We start from the raw sequence: 19,625 nt of genomic DNA on the forward strand, positions 1-19,625 counted from the left end.
CACCAATTTCCTCTCCACATTCGTGACGCTGCACTGACCTGGCTGTCCCGCCCATCGTCCGTCCGTTGCTTCATCCGCCCCCGCCGTTTTCTCGTTACCCACACAGCAATCTGTTCACTCTGTCGGATCCGTCTCATCCCGACAATTCACGGCCAAAGCAGCTCCTCCCCCAAAGCTAGGGGAAACTATATATTCGCATGCACCGGGAAGGGGAAACGAGCCCAGAATAGGACAATAAACAGGACACAAGGGAAGACTCCACACTCCACGTGGAGCGAATTCGTCCAAGGTGTCAACCGCCATTGTCCACCTCCCCCACTAACGACCTATCGTCGCCATTGCCATTGTGTACGGGCCTGAGTGAAAGCCCTCAATACACTCCTGCTTAGGTGTTCCATGCGGAGTCTAGGAAACCTGCTCAAGAAGCGGACGAAGGACTCTCGCGGCTCGAGGGACCTGGATCTGCCCGCTTCGCCAGTAACGGAATCCTCATCTTCCCGCAACAATAGCACCAACACCAGCACTCCTCACTCTATCACAGCGACGACGACCTCTCCATATCCCCCTCCTCCCCCAAACCCCTTGCTCCAACACCCGGCGTTATCCAGCTGTGATTCTTCTGGGGGATACCCCACCGCTTCCTCCCCAAACGCTAGGAGTTTCAGCACTCAGCCTGCCGCTTCAACCACCGCTCCTACGGGCGACAGTTGCCATTACTCCCTCCCTTCACACCAACAACAGACGGGCCTCGCAGACGCAGCCGCAGCCGCAGCCGCCTTCGTCTCCGCCTCATTGTTTCCTCCAGTTCTTCCAACCTATCGTGGCAGCTTTACGCACAACAACAGTTCTTCCCATCTCTACCCATGAGCTCAATCCCCTCTGTCCCTAATGCCTCCCAATTTCGCCCAGCGATCCCCACCCAATGAAGCAGCAACAGCAACAACAGCAACCCACCATTTCCCGCCAAAGCACTACCCAAAATGTCGCCAGCATCAAAAAATATCATACACCCGCCCAATCAAGATGAAGTAGAGGCGTCGCAACATAAAGTCAACCATAGCCAACATGCATCGCAGCCACAACAACAGCAGCAACAGCAACCACCACCACAACAGCAGCAGCAAAAACAACAACAACATCATCATCAGCACAATCATCATCATCATCATCATTGCCATCAACATCAACATTGTCATCAACAACAGCCATCGCAACAACAGCAACAGCAACAGCAACAGCAACAACAGCATCAACGAGCTGCCCAGGTATCTACGCGACCGACCAAGGGGAAGTACTCATTAGATGATTTTACACTACAGCGGACGCTAGGGACGGGCAGTTTTGGGCGTGTTCATCTGGTTCAATCGCGACACAACCAACGATTCTATGCGATAAAGGTGCTCAAGAAAGAGCAAGTTGTGAGAATGAAGCAAGTCGAGCATACAAATGATGAGCGAAGGATGTTGCAGCGGGTTAAGCATCCCTTTCTTATCACACTGTGGGGCACCTTTCAGGATGCCAATAATCTATATATGGTTATGGACTTCGTGGAGGGCGGAGAGTTGTTTAGTTTACTGAGGAAGTCACAGGTATGGAGAGCTCTCCTATACCATTATTATACATTGGGAGTTTTTTTTCCTTTCTTTTGGATGCTAACTGTGCCATTGTGTTCCTTTAGCGATTTCCCAACCCCGTTGCGAAATTCTATGCTGCTGAGGTTACCCTTGCGTTGGAATATCTGCATGATCATCACATTATATATCGAGATTTGAAGCCGGAGAACCTTCTCCTCGATCGGCACGGCCACTTGAAAATCACAGATTTTGGATTCGCCAAGGAAGTCAAAGATATTACATGGACCTTGTGCGGGACACCTGATTATCTTGCGCCGGAGGTGGTATCATCAAAAGGATACAATATGTCTGTTGACTGGTAAGTTATATATGCCTCCGTTTCTTTTTCCAGCTTGCCGAAACTAATTAGTCTAACCTACCTTGCTGAAAAAAAAGGTGGTCCCTTGGCATCCTCATATTCGAAATGCTCTGCGGTTTCACTCCGTTCTGGGACGGTGGCTCCCCAATGAACATCTACGAAAACATCACCAAATGCCGCGTCAAATACCCGCCTTACATGCACCCGGACGCTCAGGACCTTCTCTCCCAACTGATCACGCCAGATCTTACGGTACGACTGGGGAACTTGCATGGCGGCTCGCAAGACGTGAAGAACCATCCGTGGTTTGCGGAAGTGACGTGGGATCGATTAGCGAGGAAGGATATTGATGCGCCCTATATACCACCTGTGAAGGGAGGGCAGGGCGATGCAAGCCAGTTTGATATGTATCCCGAGGAAACAGAGGCGTATGGGGCTGAAGGGGATGATCCGTATGTTTCTTCTCTCCTTTCTCTCATTTCCCTACTTGATACTATACCTGCCTACCTACCTACATGCCTGCCTCCGTGTTTTGACTTCTCGCCATTCAGGCGAAGAAGAACGAAAGAAAGAATACGTCCCCATTGCTAACGGAATTCCTCACTCGAATAGATATGGTCATTTTTTTTGGGACTTTTAATTTTATCTGCAAATTCCTCTTTTGATGATATTTTCTACAAATAGAAAAATATCAAAAAATTAAGAAGGAAACGAAAGAAAAGCAAGAGGGAAAAAGACAGAAAACCCGTCCCAATATCAAAACCCCTTACGCGATCCACCTCCCTTGTCTTATATTTTCAACCGAGAACAAAATAAACGGGTAGGCTATCTTTTTCCATATCCCGCCATCAGCCTTTTCCAACGACATCTTTTTCCGATGTATCTGCAATCCTATTTGCATTTGGGAGGGTCTGCTTTTCCTTCTTTTTTTTTTTTTTTTTTTTCCGTCTTCCTATTTTTTTATTCTTCTGGAAATTGTCGGCCTTGTTTTCGGGGCCTTCTTTTCTGGTGTTGGTCTAGATGTCCTGGCAGATACTTTCAGAATATTTCTTCTTTTTCTTCTTCTTGATATCAGCTTACTTTCTTCTATTTTTTCGTCCCCGCCGCCCTTCGGCCTGCCGTGGGACCTCAAGTTTTGATTAATTGGAGCCTTATTATTTTTGTCTGTGGTTTGGCAGTTTTGGATGTTTTTTCCCCTCTCTTTTACACATCATCGATTTTATTTTATTTCTTTCGCTGAAATATCACCGGCATACGTGGTGAAGACTAGTCGTGGGGTTTTTATTTTTGTTTTTATTTTTTATTACTTTATTTTTATATACCTCAAGCCGGCATGAAGAGATGAGTGAATGTTGAATGTCATGATGCAAAAGAAGCCAGACAGAGCTGTCTCTGTCAGCCGCTTAACACTGCGTTAGCCTCTTGCCTGATCATGGTCATATTGTAATATATAATTATAGGCTTTCTGTTATTCTCTTAGCCCCCGCCATATGTTTCTCCTCTTTCTGTGCTTTGATCTTTGATTTCTTTTCGTTCTTTCTCTTTCTCTTTTCCGTTCTCCGTCGAGTAAAGAAGATTTCTAAGTTATGAAAATTCTTACAGAGTCATGGAACAAAAGTTCTTTTGCACGTTATCTATATAGAAACAGGCGGAAATACCAAAACTGGAGCTCAAACACTCAACGTACCCTTTTCATGGATTGGAATTCACGGATGTACGGCATCTAATTCGGCACCCCAAGCTTTGAGCAGCAAGCCCTTTAAACCACCCCCAAATCAGTAGCGGCTTGCCACGGAGGGTTACCATATAGATTTCCAGAGCTTGTAAGCAATTCCTCCGTACCTTCTGTTTTCTTTTCTTTTCTTTTCTTTTTTTTTTTAAAAAAAAGGTGGAGATATTATGGCACAACTATTCATTTTCATATGCGTTCCTGAATTTTTCTACTGTCATGCAGAGGTATCACAAGTCTACCAGGCAGCGCCCGTTTAGGCTTTATTTTCACATATAGTCCGTCAGTTTTAGGTTAAGAGGGGGTCATAAAACAGATATAGAAAGTGGAGGAAACTACAAATACAAGATTACTTTAAAACAAAAAGCGGAAAGAAAAGAGAAAACATGCAAAATCGATATCCTCCGTGATGAGACTGGGGAAGGAAAAAAAAAAAAGAAAGAAAAAAGAAGAAAAAGAAGGAGAGGCAAGGGGATATAGATATACATCCAAGGAAAAATGGAAGGAATCGCATCGCATCCCAGATCAAGCTCTCACAACACATTCTGTACCAGCCGGCCGTCATGGATCGAATAATCATACTAAACTCATTCCATGCCCTTCATCCGTACGTATCCAGTCCGATCCAATCCCAAATCCAACTCCAACTCCAACATAAGCCTGAACACATGCCAACCACCATCCATCCCACCCTCCCCGCCAACAGGAGCACACACATAAACTCCGCCCCTAAAATATACCGCCGCTCCCGCTCCCGCTCCCGCCGAACGGGGAGCTACCAGCGAAGCCGGCCTTGTGTTCCTGGTTCACGCGTGCGCCGTAGGCGCGGCTCGTGGCGTTCCACAGCTGGATGTACTTCTCCATGCAGGCGGTGAGGCAGGTTTGCTCCTTGGAGGAGAGGCTGGAGCCTGGGGATGGGACGCATTTTTCGAAGCAGTTTTCGTTTACTTTCTGGAATCGGGGATTAGCTTTTGTGTTGGGGTTACTTATTTTTTATTTATTTATTTATTTATTTATTATTTTTTTAAATTATTTTCTTGGAGATGGGGTGAGGGACAGGTAGAGGAGGTCACGTACGCCGATGAGGGAGCGGGCGTTATTCAGGGCCGATTCTTGTTGGACCTGGGATATTATTGCGGATTTTGTGTTGGCGGAGGTTTGCGGAGAGGTTGAGGAGCTGCTGTCGGAGAAGGGGTTTGATAAGGACATTTTGGAGATAGGGTGAGTGTGGGCGAAAGCTTGGAGAGGGTGTCAAAGAATCGGTACGTTGGAATTGGCGAGGTTCCTGCGACAATTGAAATCTGCTTCCTCTCTTGATTTAATAGTTACATATCATGATTCTGCCAGAGTTTGATATTTCGAGGGCTGCTTACCTCATCGTCACATGATTTCGGGCGACTGTCAGTGCTTTGGAAGGAGGAAGTGGACAGATTGAACATTCAGCCGAGGGAGCTGCAACATCGCCAGCCGACAGCTGCTGTAAACGCTTTTCCTACATTTCATACTATTCGCCGGCTTCGGGAATGCGAGCGAACTCATAACGGGATCCCTTGGACGTCTCAATGCGTTCTATCCTACCTCGTCCGTTGTTGTGATTCCCATCCAGATCTGCACACCACCCGCCGCCAGCGCAAGGAATAAAGACTTGCTGATGTCCCGGCGACACGACACTCCTTGACGGCGCTCTCTCTGACGTTCGTTCCACCTTTTTTCCTTTGATACCTCTTGCGAGTCAAATATCCCCTGCCGTCCGCTACGACCGGTTCCTTTCTCTTTTAATTCCCGCATCCTCTGCCTCCACCTCCGCTCGCCCTCCCCTCCCCTCCGCACCGGAACCCGTCTGTGCTCTGTAATCACGGACAATGCTCGTACGACTGCTCACGATCCTTTGGCTATGGGTGCTGGGCTTTGCCCTGAGCGAGGAATATGGCTTGGAAGATCGTAACAATTTTGAAGATCATCCCGATGTCAAACGTGTCCCAGTATGTTGCTTTTACCTACATATGGTCCTATTGTTTTACCAAACTCCAATCACTAATCATTGGCTATTTCCTCCGCACGTCTAGATGATCGCATACAGTATATCCCAGGTGTGTTAGAAACAAAGGCCTCAGCTTCCAATGCAGATATGAGCTCGCAATTGACTTATTGCCTCTCCATAGCCATATCTAGATTCAGCTTCTGAAAACCGATGGTTCGACTTTGGTGGCGATACCGTCATCCGTTCCGATAGGTATGTTTTTGTGTCCTCCGCTTCTGCTCAGCATCTCGACATGCCCCTGAACACTCAATGGATTTCTTTTGCTTACTCTTATCTTTACGGATTAGATATATCCGCCTTACGCCCGACCGACAATCGCGCCAAGGCTGGATGTTCTCGCGTGTCCCGTTAACCGCGACCAATTGGCAGGTCAGTACCCTTTTTCTCATTGGTCAAAAATAATCAGACGGAACTGAATGTGGGTCCCGATATAGGTAGAAATTGAGTTCAAGATTGACGGCCAAGGAACCCTTCATGGAGATGGCATGGCAATATGGCTTACCAAACAACGAGCAACGAAAGGCCCTGTTTTTGGATTCATGGACAAATTCGAAGGATTGGGTATCTTCATCGACACCTACAAGAATAACCGGGGAAACCCTGCGTTCCCCTATGTCATGGCTATGCTGGGTGATGGCCAGGTGTCGTATGACCAGGCGCAGGATGGCAAACCCAATGAGCTTGCTGGATGCTCGGTAAGTTATATTTCTCTCCTCCTGGTACTGATTCTATACATCTTTGATCCCCATGCCCCTACTAAGACTAAAACAAAATAAGGCTCGAGGGATCCGCGGTGCCTCCGTCGCTACAAAGGCTCGAATAACCTACTTCCAAGACAAATTCCTCTCTCTCGACCTGCAATATAAATCAGACCTCTCCTGGACTTCTTGCTTCACCGTTGAAGCTTCTGAAGAACAATCTATAAACATCCCCACAGTCGCCTACCTCGGAGTGTCCGCGGAGACCGGCGAACTCAGCGACAACCATGACATCATATCTATCGACACCTATTCGCTCTACAACAAGGCGCCCACAGACCAAGTTCCCATCTCCAGGGGCTCCGGTAGGAAGACAAATTCCAAGGCCGGAAAGGGAGCCGCTTATAACAGGGGTGGCGATGATGGTAGTGGTGGATGGTTATGGTTTTTATTTAAGATCATTTTGTTCCTAGCTCTTGTTGTTGCGGCGTATATTGGCTTCACGGCTTTTAGAGCCAGTCAAAAACGGAGGTTTTGATTTTTGATCTGTGATTTTCCCCAGCCTTGCTTTGATACATGATTGCGGACGTTGTTTCTCTCCCCCTTCCCTCCACTCACACCTTAAATCTTTATATATCCATCTTTCCTTGTGTTTGCACGAATACTATCAGGTTTTTTTAGTTGCGTTTGCGTTGAGTGCAGCCATTGTTTCTCTATGCATCATATATACATTAATTTTTTTATGTCTCTCAATCTCCCGCTTGCTGCTTTCCCCATCACCTTCTCTCCATTTTCCCTTGTATTATTTTTATCCTTGCTCTCTTATACCGCCTCTCAAAAATACCTCCTATGCTGTTCACACTTGGATGAAGGAAGCAGAACCAATTTTCTCACATTCAGCTACATATGAACTTTTTTTTTGTCCATTGATTGAAAATTGGTAACCAATTCAAGAAGGATATACAAAACAGAATCGAGACAACTGAAGTAAAACGTTTTCATTTCCTTACCTTTTCTTTGTTACTAGGGGCGGGATATGGTTATCAAATCCTACGTGTCTGCCTGGATGCTTCAGCGGGCGTGCCATATACTGCAATTTAAAATCAATCCTCAACTGTTCGTATCCACTGCTCTCATTCTTCGTACGGAATCTCGTTGAAGGAGAATTGGTGAAAATCACAGATAATAATAGCCGTGGAAGTACGCCGGGTACAATGAATGCGAGGGAACCCCACCCACTCTCCAACAACCACACTCTACGACCTCACTAGGAAGAAGGGAAGGCGGGGGATCGAATATGATGTAACGATTTTGGTGTGCCAGGTAGAGGTTGGTCCGTCCGCCACATTTGTGGCTTGATGCAGTCAACATTTTGCTGCAGGATAAAGGGAGGAGTTGAGATACAGGATCAGAGAGGCGATGTAATTGTGTTTGACGTCTACTACGAAGACGGGACACGAGTTGCGATAAAAAGCAGTTTGGGTTTTCATTTTGCGTATATTTTTATATCTCCACCTTTTGATTTAGATTTGCTGATTGTATTGTCGTTGCGGGTAGATGATGATACAGGTTACAGGTCGGCTGACCCCTCGAGTGACTCACCTGACCTACGCTAGTGGAGGTCACCTGACCCAATAGAAATGGTGACTAGTCAAAGGGTCAGTTGAGCTCCGTACAAACCTAAGCAGTTACAACCTTTTATACACCACTGCCCCCCCGCCCCCTCACCACACATTTTATAAATGGTCAATCACTAGTAAGATATTAATAATTCAATTCCACAACATAATCACAATTATCACCATGATTAACACATTGAAGAAGTATGTGAGTTTTAACTAATCTCTAATTAATCTTTGATTGATATACTAAATAATGAATAATGTCAGTACTGTCAATATTTAGAGATTGAAAAGAGAGAGCTGTCATTGTCAGATTTTGATATAACAGTAAATTTAATTAACAGTTTGATTTAATTAATAATTAATTAATATTTAATTAAAAGCAAATCAAATTGTTTGTAAGAGAAATATTCTGTTATTTCTCTGATTATATAAATTTAATAAGTTTTCTTGACTGATTGAAAATTCATTAAAAACTCATATTCTAACAATAATTAATTAATCAGATTAAAATGATTACAAACAATTTCAGAAAGCATATGAAAAAGCATTCTGAGACAAATATTGCAGATCAAAGCAGAAAGAGTGATATTGTATATAATGATAGTAATAAAGCTTTTAATATATATTGATATCTAATTATACAGTGATGCAGCACTGATTGATTATTAGTTATTAATTAATAAATAGTATTTTATAAAATGATTATTGTAAATTATGAAAACATTATAATTGAAATAACTAATTTTGAATAAGTTGCATAGTTGAAAGAATTTGATAATGAATCAATTGTTGAAAAGAAGATGAAGCTGATTACGAAGAAGATTTCTCTATCTATAAAAAAAAATAATAAAACAATGAGTATTCAAGTATTGATGTTTGATTAATAAATAGTTGATAGTCAATTGATCATTAACTGATTATAATCAGCACAATATTATCTTGATTAAAGAAATTATAAAGAAATGAGAGCTTTCAATCCCATGCAAGATCTGCAAAAAAATTGAAAATAATAAATAATTAAAACAATATTTTATTGATTAATAAACAGTTGATATCAGTTGCTAACTAATCATAATTTATTGCAAGAAGTTTGAGAAATGTTTCTATAAAATACTGTTTTTCTCAATATTGAATGTTACTAATGAAGCATCAGTGATGGCTAAATTCTCAGAATAGAGGAAATCTTTAAACTTTTTTAAGAAGATGAAAAAGAAGAATGATGAGAAATTTAAAGAAAAGAAATATAAAAATACATTTAAAAATGATGAAAAGAAAACTATTAATGAATGATTGATAAATGATTGATTAATATTAATCATTGATTAGTTGTTTTAAATTGAATGTATTGATCTGTTGTCATTCTTTTGACATTCTTTCTTAAATTGAATAGTTTGAATAGTTGTTTGATTCTGGGCCGGAATTCTGCTATTGCATGTATTAAATTGACTTTGTATATTAGCTTATTCTTAAGTTGAAAAATCCTGGAGTATTTCAGGTAGATGTCATAGTCACTGACTGCATACATCTATAATGGAAGAATAATAATAATAATAATCAAGCTTTTCAAGCCTTTTCAGTCTCTTTTCATCAAACTCTTTATTTATGAACATCATCTTCTTCAGCTCATTTCTTTAACCTCAGTACAATTCATCATTTTTGAATCATTATTAAACATTTATTCATTTCTTTATCTTTCTTTTCATTTCTGTAGAAATAATCTAGATGATTTAAACAGTCAGATCAGTGTTTGAGCATTGAATATTTCAATGAATGAATTCAATACTGAGCTGAAATATTTAAACATCATTGTCACACCCTTGGTTGTGCCAAGGCCCCGTGACGGCTCCACACGGCCCATCGTTTCCCCTCGGATAATCCCATCTATCCCATGACGTCACGCAGGTGTCCAAACCGGTTTCCAACCACCCTATGACATCATTCGGATGCAATAGAAGAGGATCCGATTGATGAGATATGAGAATCCTGTTTCTATACGGGGTCTGGATTCCTTCTGGCAGATCAATGCAGCGCCACTGCGGAGTTGCTTCGGCTACCCTCGCTCATAGAGTGAGGGGAGGATGGCTGCCCGTTGTCTATATAGAATAGCTAGATGCTGGCTCTCTATTCCAGGAGCCAGCGATTCGTCTTTTATCTTTTGACAATAAGATACCAGAGTTACCACTGTCCTCATACAATATCCTTAGTGTGCCGAGTACCTCTGGTAGTTCAGTATTTGTATAGTATTCTACGAGTTCGCGGTTCAAGCGAGATAATCAAGCCCACCCATAAGGCTTCCCATTATATACCATCCTCCTCTGTGCCGCTGCCGAGTAGCAATCGCCTCGGCGCCGTCACATTACAATCATAAAAGTGATTGATATGAGCAGTTGCAGCTTTATCAATCAGAATGATGTTGAGCTGTTCAGCATCTATATCACTGATATGATTCAATATAGACACTTTTCATTCAAATGAAAATCTTCTGAATTATCTGTTGATTGAAGATACAATGATTTTTCAGACTCAATTGCGTCAGACATCAGACTTTGTTGAGAAGTTTCAAATGATAGATTTTTATAGAAAACTGATTGATCATTATTTTAAAAAATCATCTCTTCTATCTTCAATAGCAATCACAATTCAGCATTGAATAAGTGTGAACTGAAAGCCTCATATTCTTCATCTGATCTGACAGATATCTCTGACCCATATTTGTACAATATAATGAAGTTATTAAAATCAGTAAAATGTCAGAGTAAGTCAGCTTCTGCATTTTTTTTTTTTAATTTATCTGTGGAGCTCTGCTTTCTGACACTGCCTTCAACAGAACATCTGATTTTTGTGAATTTGAAAAGTGATGGAGAAAATCCTTCAAATGATGATGAATTCTGAAGGATTATTAATCTCAATGTGCGCGCCGGTACCACAGACGGAGGGGTTATGGGTACACCTTTCAGCTTGAGAGTCAAATTGAAGTCTGGAACTTCTATCAACCCTGGAAAGTGTGCTGGGGAAGTGTGTGGGCTGATGGGGTGGGGATGTGTGTGACACACAGATGTTCAAGTCAAGATTCCTTTCTCATCAAACACTCTTCAGAAAAAAGAGGGCTGAGGTGACAAAAGCAATCTCAGTGACAACAATGATTTCAATCACTTCAGCAACTGCAGCAGCAGTGATGACAATGAGATGTATTAAGAAACTGATGATGATGACCATGTCATTAGATAGCCACACAAGTGGTGAAAACTCTGAATATGACAGTCCTTCAGGTTTGTCGTCACTTCTGCTGCTTGCACAGAGGATCCCTCTCCAGCTGCTGTGGTAGACAATAAGCCAGGGAAATGGAGTCCGATGATGAAGCACAATGAAAGCCCGGCCGGTGATTCTTCCAGTGTGTCCACTGTTTCACTAGATGATGCAGTGACAAACTGCTCGGGTGACAACATACCAGTCTCCAGCTTTCTTTCAAGCTCCGTGGCCGGGTCCAGAGTGTGCTACACTATAACATTCTGTCACGAGGAGACCAGCCGGCTCCTGTCGGCGACTGCAAATGATCTGTCGAGCCCCAGCCAAGAAGGGCGGCCGTCTGTCGCGACCGGTAGATGTGTGCCATTTACCTCAGAGGATGACGCGCTGCTGAAGGAACTCAAGGAGGACGGCGAGTCATGGGATGAGATCGCCAAGCACTTCCTGGGTAGATCCAAGGCGACTCTGCAGGTGCGGTATAATACTCCATCAAGCTGAAGCATCGCACCCCACCGCCAACTCACAAGTCGAAGTCAAAGTCAAGGCCGAGAAAACATGGATGCTGTTGAGCGAGAATATCTCCCAATGGCTGCTACAAAGAGTCTACCACAGCTATACACGTACCCTCCACTTACGGAAATCTCCCTTTACCATGGGATGAAGTGGCCACTTCCGGTGCGTCCCAAGCCGGTGTCTCTCCACGGAGTAGGAGTGGCTGGTTGAAAAGGTGGTGGATCCTGGGATCCGCGCGCGAGGGGGCAAGTCAATGGGAGATCGCGCAGGGGGCGGTGGTTGGTCAGAATCTTCAATTATTGTGATGTGTCAATATCAATATCAGTTCTGATTTGTTTTGTACTACGGAGTACATCTGTCTTGATTGTTTTCTTTGTTTGTTTCTGTTCTCTTCATTTGATCTTATTTCGCTTCTCAGATTTCATTCCAGCCCAGGAGCTCTATTGATATTGCCTATCACATTTCCCACCCATGGTATGGTATTTTCTTTGTGTGTGTTCCTTTGTTTGTGTCTTTGTTTGTTTGCTCTTCCCTCTTTTTTCTTTGTCTCTCACTTTGGTTTTTCTTCGAACCATTTCAGTTTGTCTATTATGTCTAGCCCCGGAGAAAAGTAACGTGACTCACCACCCAACGAACTCATCCACCCAACGAACTCCTATTTTTTCCATGAATCCCTGCAACTCTTCAACTTCAACCACCCACCATGCCACCCAACGAAGCAATTATAGAGCAAGCGATCGCTCAATTGAATCGACAATTGATTCCTAAATATGCTGAGGTTGCAAAGGAATTCGGAATCAATCGCGTTACCTTGATGCGGCGGTTCAAAGGTCAACAGGTCTCCAGAACAGAGGCAACATCAATCTACTGTCAGAATCTCACGAATACTGAAGAACAACGCCTCCTATTTCATATTAATCAGTTATCCGATCGCGGCTTCCCTGTGACACCTCAAATACTGCGCAATTTTGTATTAGAGATCACCAAAATGCAAGTAGGAATCAACTGGGTGTCTCGCTTTTGTGAGCGGCATAAAGCAAAGATCAAGAGCATCTATCTTCGTGCTCTGGATCAAAAGAGAAAGCAGGCAGATAATAGCTACTATTTTGAACACTTCTTTACTCTTGTAATTGCAGTTTTTTTGCTTCTTTTCGCGTGCAATTCCATGAGCTTTTTGCTGACTTCTATTGAATAGTTGCAGGAGAAGATCAAGCAGTATAATATCCTACCCCAGAACACCTACAATTTCGATGAAAAAGGCTTTCTTCTTGGCCTCCTTCGTACCCTCAAGCGAATCGTTTCTATAGAAGCTCTCAAACGGAAGCATACAATTGGAGCAGTGCAGGATGGCAGTAGAGAATTCATTTTTCTGCTTGCCGGTATTTGTGCAGATGGAACTACAATTCCACCTGCACTCATTTACCGCGGGGAATCAAGAGATATGCAAGATACGTGGCTTGAAGATTTTGATCCTAAAAAGGATCAGGCATACTTCGCTGCTTCAGAAAATGGATGGAGTAATGATGAATATGGGTTAACCTGGCTGAAACAGGTGTTTGATCCTCATACAAAGCAAAAAGCAAGAAATCATTACCGCCTGCTTATATTAGATGGCCATTCATCTCATATAAATATGGCATTCATTGATTATGCGGATCAGAATCGAATTTTGCTTGCTATTCTTCCTCCCCACTCTACACACCGTTTACAGCCGCTAGATGTTGGAATATTTGGCCCACTTGCAAAGGCATATTCAGATCAACTAGATTCCTATACATGTTCTGGCTATGGCTTTATTCAGACTACAAAGCGAGATTTTGGCGATTATTTCGTGCTGCATGGGAAATCTCTACAACTGCGGAAAATATCAAATCTGCCTTCATGGCCACTGGCATACATCCTATAGATCCTGCCCGCGTTCTCAAAAAGATTCAACCACGTCCACTTACACCCCCTGAACTGCTTCAGCAGCGTACACCTACATCTATACGAGCTTTGCGAGGCCTGATAAAGCAGGCAAGTCAACGTCACCGCCGACTTTCAGTTGATATTAAAAAAATTCTCCGCGCTGGGGAGAATATTGCTCTGGACAGAGAGGTTCTCTTAATAGAGAATAAGAATCTTCAGACTGCTCTAAATAATGAGAGAAGGCGACGCAAACGGGGTAAGCGTATGGGGTTGCTTAATCCATCAAATCCCTCACTTGCTCAATTCTTTTCTCCCACAAAGGTGCAGGCCGCGAGGGAGCAAGCAGATGCTAATGAAACTGCGAAAATCGATGATCAGGCACGCAAGGAGGATATGAAGCTTCAACGAGCGATTCTTCGTGAGCAAAAGCAGGCAGAGCTCATGGAGCGGAAGGAACAACGTGAGAAGGAACGTTTAGAAGCTGCTCAACGCCGTGAGGAGGCCAAAGCTGCAGCTGCAGCTAAACGTTGTATAGAGAAGCAACGGCGAGATGAACAGAAACTTCAACTGCAAAAAGAGAAGGAAGAACGCGCTGCCAAACGTCATGAAGCACAGTTGGCAAAGAAGGCACTCGCAGAGGCCTCAAAGAGGCCTACAAGAAGATCAACAGTGGGCTCAAAACACCGTAGAAGCTCTATACAACCTTCTAAAAGCGGTAATAAGTGCCGCACGCAGGCCCCCCCAGTGGAATCAAATGATATTCCTTCTCTGAAACCTTCTACGCCGCGATCCGATTCAACCGTTTCAAAACCACGAGTTTCACGTTCCGGGCGGATTATTAGGCCAAGCAATCGTTCTCTGAATTAATCATATATATTTATATGATGTATTCTACATATAGTTTTAATCTTTAATAAATAATATTAATATCTTCTTGCATTGTTGTGCTACAGTTGAAAATTAACGGCTCTATAGAGCGCTTTTTGGAGTTCGTTGGGTGGATGAGTTCGTTGGGTGGTGAGTCACGTTATAAAAGCCTCCCCGATTCTGGATATCCATATAAACATTCTTAAACTGTAGCAAATCATCAACTGGAAATTCATATCTCAACAGAAACCCCATCACTCATCTCACTTGTAATAGAATGTTTTCAAAAATTCACCACCATGCTGAATGCCAACCATGGCATGCGAAGACTTTCGTCAACCTCCTCGGATGTCAAAGGCGGCGACAATACGTCTCAGCAAGACAAAATCATGGAGATCCATAGCCAGATGCTTGAAATGATTGAAATACTTGGGCAAATGTCCGCAATACTCAAGACAATAGAAACATGGAGTAAAGAACAATATGATGCTGATCTACGGCCCTCTGCGAAAAAAAATCAGGATGTAGCATGCAACATTTGAGTGTCGGTAAGCATTATTTCTGTAGGTGGATACTACGGCTACCCTAGATCACGTGCTCCCCAATCTTATTTAGTTGTTGCTCGGCTAGTTAGTTTTAATACATAACAACGTTCATTCTATGAATTTCCATGTCCAGTAGGCTTTATTGCTGACCGTTCACCAAGGTACATCGAGAATGAGTACAATGGATGGAAGAAAGGGAATCCGATAATTGGACAGGTCTCTGTTTCTTCATACCTTGCTACAGTTGTGTGCTCATGGATATAGATATAGGCCATATGGCTACTTCTCAGCGGGAGTTCACCATCGCGTCAGCATTCTCTCATAATGTGTGTTAAAAAGCTTCTAGAAACCGACAGAGCCTTTAGACTCCCAACTGCCTCTAGATATTTAGTTGTTCAAACTTATTGGCTGCAGGTGTAATGAATAGCAATGTTCACACTTCTCCAAAAGACAGAGAATATTTGCTGCTTGCAGTGTTCCAATATAAGTCCTTCCTTTCTATAGACGCGGTTTACAGTGCTAACTGTTCTGTTTCTATGGAACTTGTCACACTTGCTTTTGCTCTACATAATATCCCTTCCAGCTGTTCTTCTTCGGGGTTTAGCTGTCGGCAGATACATTGATTGCCTATAAAGAATGACCTAGAGACAATTAAAATACAGGCAAAGGGTTCACCCAGCCATCAAGTCATAAACTCATCATATGCCCCAAGTTTGTTGAGCCATCTGCCCTCATCTTATTAACCTCCTCCAAGTCTCAGAGGATCATGTCTACATATTCACCTGTGCTGCTAAGTTTCATAATCTTTGCAATGGCTCAATGGACATGAGAAAAATGATGGATCTGTCCCCTTGCTATATATCCCACTTTGTCAACCGAAGTCTAAGTTTTTCAATCCAATTTTCCACCATTGATGTCAAATGGACTGAGTCTAGAACCCTGATGGTTGTGCATCTGTCGCAATGCCGAATGCCAACCATGGCTTGCGAGGACCTCAACCTCCTCGGACGGCGACAATAGGTCTCAACACGGCGAAATCATGGCGATCCATAGCCAGGTGCTCGAGATAATTGAAATATTTAAGCGAATGTCCGTGATACTCAAGAGGATAGTGGGCTTTATTGCTGACCGTTCAGCAAGGTACGTCGAGAATCAGAATAATTGAATGAAATGAATGGGAATTGACATCCAGTTATTGAGATTGTTGGTTCCTTGCTTTGGCTGTCCGTGAGATAAAAATCCGACGCGGAAGACAAAGTGACTTTTGCTGAAACCCAATTGTTATTGCTGATTGATGGTACGAGTTGCTGTTACTGGATTATCATACATATACCTTCTAGTTCTTTCCAGCTGTGTAGTTCTATTCTTAGGTGTAAGATTAAAATTATATGAAATTGACTGGTGAAATAAGATATATTTGAACAGTTCAATCCACAGGCAAAAGGAAGAACAAGTCGACAAGAAGGGTAACAGCACCTTCAAGCTATTTCTCAAAGACCTGTTTTCAATTCTGCTCAGACACTACACTACTCTAGACATCTGACCCTCTTGTTGTAGAGGTACACCCAGTCAAGCAATTGTTATTACAGGGTCTTTTCGACATGCCCACCTGATGAAGTCGTCTTTTCAAGGGTCCAACCCGCTTTTTCATCGGGCGCCTGTCTATGTCGGACCGGTGAAAGTCTATGATCAGGACCCGGTGCAGCTCGTCATTCCATAACATGTTGGCAGACCGCAGGTCTTTATGAACCACTCCCAGCATGCGGATTTCCTTCTTCGACCTGGAAATCTCACGACTAAGCTCTTCCTTGTCTTTGACATTTTCTATACTTTCCCCTGCCCAACCCATGAGAAGCATATGGCGGATGTCCCCAGCACCATGGAGGAAAAGGAATAATTTCAAATCAATCGTCCCCAGAAATACAGGGACAGCAGAACCCTGTGCTTTCTGAAGAACCCGGTATATTTCTGCTTCACGTGAGACAACTTTCCATAGTCCAGATGTTGTCCCCTTTCCAACAAGAGTGTAGCCATATGCAGCACAAGTGATCTTGAAGGGTGCACCATACGATCCACAAGTCCCAAATGGTGTGCAGTTATGATCAAGGTCACGATCAAGCTGTTCATTCAGTATTTGCACAAGCTTCCTTGCATTGATACAATGTCGATCATCATTCTGGCCTCGCCGGTGGAGAGAAACATTAGGGCATTGATGGTCCAATTCACCTCCTTGTTGCAAACCCAATAAGCACTGCTGCGTACAGTAACGTGCCGTGTGTTGGCTCTGACCGCTCGATGGCCTAGGACCTGCTGGGCGCGCCGATGAACGCTGGCTGGGCGGGGAGGACATCACTTGGCTGAAGCCCCGCTTCCGGCCGTGCGCTGCTTGGTTAGATTCGGAGTCGGAAGAATCCATATGATCACTCAAAGGTGAGGTATCCATTGGTGCACAGGTGGTTTGAGATCGGGTAGAAACTCGATGGCCGGGCTGTAATGGAGATGATGGCAGATGTTCAGAGGGTATATATTCTGAGCTTGCATATTCCGATCCTGGAGGAGTTTGTTGCAGCTCGTCATCGGGGATTTGCGACCGTGTAAAGTCAAAACTTGTCTTCCATATATGGAGCTGGGATCTTGCAGCATTCCGCCACTTCTGGTCACGGATATCCGAGAGAAAGGACATCAGACAGAGACATAATATTCTGGCAATAGCTGTCTTTGACTGATAAAAGACCCCAGGATTTTCTGAAATCACATCCATGTTTGGTTCACAGAGATAGTAATAGAGCGTACTAGGGTCGTTGTATGGAACACGAAGAAGAACAATAGCAAGTCCATTAGTTATGTAGGAGTACTCCAGTCCAGCTTGGATCATGACATGATACTCCTGAACCAAAACTGAGCAAGTCAGCTGTTCCGCATTATATCTCAGCTTTTCATCCTTGTTCAGCTCATCACTCTTGGGGATTGTGTCTGACTGAACAATCTCTTCCCAGAGCTTCATTGATCGAAGACCAGCTCGGAGATTTTCAACTGAGAGCTTGTGTGGCGGCTTATATTCGACTGTCGTAATCAAAGTATTGGTGGAATCGTTGATTCGATGAATACAGAATGAATCTGGTTTGGGATGTTTTGTACTGGATTCATCAAGCAGCTGTACATCTGACTCTTCTGATGTCTGTAGAAGATTTTCATGATTTTCAAACAGGATCCCATCTCCAAGCCGGAATCTCTCTCGGGCATCAGGTATTTTGCATAGCTCAGCTATGATATCATGGACATGATCTTCTACAGCGGTTCGCTCGTAGTGTTCCAGATCCTTTTCACTTCGTAGTTTTCGGCTAGAATACCGCCGGCCAAGTTCATTTAGCACAAGAAGAGATGTGAATAGCCGAGGTGTGTCTTGTCCAGCTGGTTGGAGGTAAGTGGAAACCGAATCGTAAATTTCTTGCAGTTGAACCGGACAACTTGACCAAAAACGAAGGCTCGTTGGGCAGTATTTCCCAGTGGGCGGTGGAATACTCCCCTTCGTGGAGCGGGATGGCGTTCCAACCTGCAAAGGCTGGGAGAATGAATCATGACAACCTTTGATAAGCTCTCCGAGTGTTGTCGGCTGGCTGCGCACTTTTTCCTCTGCCTCTCGCTCTTCTGCCTGCCTTCTCAATTCTTCCGCCTGCCTTCGCAACTCTACTTCCCGTGCCTCTCGCTCTTCTGCCTGCCTTCTCAATTCTTCCGCCTGCCTTCGCAACTCTACTTCCCGTGCCTCTCGCTCTTCTGCCTGCCTTCTCAATTCTTCCGCCTGCCTTCGCAACTCTACTTCCCGTGCCTCTCGCTCTTCTGCCTGCCTTCGTTCCGCTTCCGCTCTATGATAGAGAGCCTCGTAATCTGATGAACTGTTATCGGCCATTAAAGAGGGATAAAGCCTTATTTAAAAAAGCGAAATGGGTACGAGGAATTTAGTGGCATAGAGAGGGGCGATAATCCTCTAGTGGTGGGGAGAAGCGAAATAATGCCAAGTCATCTTGCCCAAAATAACACGGATCAACGTTTGCCCGTCACTCGTCAGACGCGAGCCAAGAAAACTACACCTGACGAACTGCCCCATCATGCAGCCGATTTGTTGGTATGTAGTTTTCAAGTTTCGCACCGTTTTCAGCGAATAACTGAATCCGGCAGCCAAATTAAACAAGGGCGAACCATTTGCGAATGTCATACATTGAAACTCTGCATACAGAAAACATGAATGAAATAACTTAAACTGAAAACCTCCCCCCATGTGTCCTGTGAGCTATTGATTGTCATCAGGAGACAGTGAGTTACAGTACCTACTTTTATTTAATTTTCCCTCTCCGATTTAATTTTCGTGAAATTATAAGCAGCCAGACACAGCCAACGATCCCCTAAAGTGGGCTATCAGCCTCCGACTGTTACTTGAGAGGATGAAACGAGCTTGTTTGTAAAACTCATTCTAATGACTACCCACGGAATCAAAAGCTACATCGAAGTTCCAGGTTTCGACGT

At 43.7% G+C, this 19,625-nt stretch overlaps 5 protein-coding genes across 5 annotated transcripts; 3 read left to right on the forward strand and 2 right to left on the reverse strand.

The window, feature by feature from the left end:
• Window positions 1-1,065: 1,065 nt before the first annotated feature.
• On the forward strand, window positions 1,066-2,572 carry HCAG_03889 (cAMP-dependent protein kinase type 2; the record flags this gene model as incomplete). Its single annotated transcript, XM_001541741.1, has 5 exons — window positions 1,066-1,265; window positions 1,340-1,589; window positions 1,679-1,932; window positions 2,010-2,384; window positions 2,545-2,572. 5 exons carry the CDS (start codon window positions 1,066-1,068, stop codon window positions 2,570-2,572), a joined length of 1,107 nt encoding a protein of 368 aa, XP_001541791.1.
• Window positions 2,573-4,390: 1,818 nt separating this feature from the next.
• Window positions 4,391-4,870, reverse strand: HCAG_03890 (mitochondrial intermembrane space translocase subunit Tim; the record flags this gene model as incomplete). The annotated part of the gene is made up of 2 exons (XM_001541742.1): window positions 4,391-4,612; window positions 4,739-4,870. 2 exons carry the CDS (start codon window positions 4,868-4,870, stop codon window positions 4,391-4,393), a joined length of 354 nt encoding a protein of 117 aa, XP_001541792.1.
• A 653-nt stretch (window positions 4,871-5,523) lies between these two features.
• HCAG_03891 (conserved hypothetical protein) lies at window positions 5,524-6,938 on the forward strand (the record flags this gene model as incomplete). The annotated part of the gene is made up of 5 exons (XM_001541743.1): window positions 5,524-5,643; window positions 5,824-5,894; window positions 5,990-6,071; window positions 6,137-6,397; window positions 6,480-6,938. The coding sequence occupies 5 exons, from the start codon at window positions 5,524-5,526 to the stop codon at window positions 6,936-6,938; spliced, it is 993 nt and encodes a 330-aa protein (XP_001541793.1).
• Window positions 6,939-12,487: 5,549 nt separating this feature from the next.
• HCAG_03892 (predicted protein) lies at window positions 12,488-15,101 on the forward strand (the record flags this gene model as incomplete). The annotated part of the gene is made up of 5 exons (XM_001541744.1): window positions 12,488-12,778; window positions 12,980-13,336; window positions 13,753-14,407; window positions 14,668-14,709; window positions 14,836-15,101. The coding sequence occupies 5 exons, from the start codon at window positions 12,488-12,490 to the stop codon at window positions 15,099-15,101; spliced, it is 1,611 nt and encodes a 536-aa protein (XP_001541794.1).
• Window positions 15,102-16,098: 997 nt separating this feature from the next.
• On the reverse strand, window positions 16,099-19,011 carry HCAG_03893 (conserved hypothetical protein; the record flags this gene model as incomplete). Its single annotated transcript, XM_001541745.1, has 3 exons — window positions 16,099-16,228; window positions 16,432-16,454; window positions 16,714-19,011. The coding sequence occupies 3 exons, from the start codon at window positions 19,009-19,011 to the stop codon at window positions 16,099-16,101; spliced, it is 2,451 nt and encodes an 816-aa protein (XP_001541795.1).
• Between the last annotated feature and the right edge of the window lie 614 nt (window positions 19,012-19,625).

This window comes from Histoplasma capsulatum, genomic scaffold (assembly GCF_000149585.1).
Source record: "Histoplasma capsulatum NAm1 scaffold_3 genomic scaffold, whole genome shotgun sequence".
Classification (NCBI taxonomy): Eukaryota; Fungi; Ascomycota; class Eurotiomycetes; order Onygenales; family Ajellomycetaceae; genus Histoplasma; species Histoplasma mississippiense.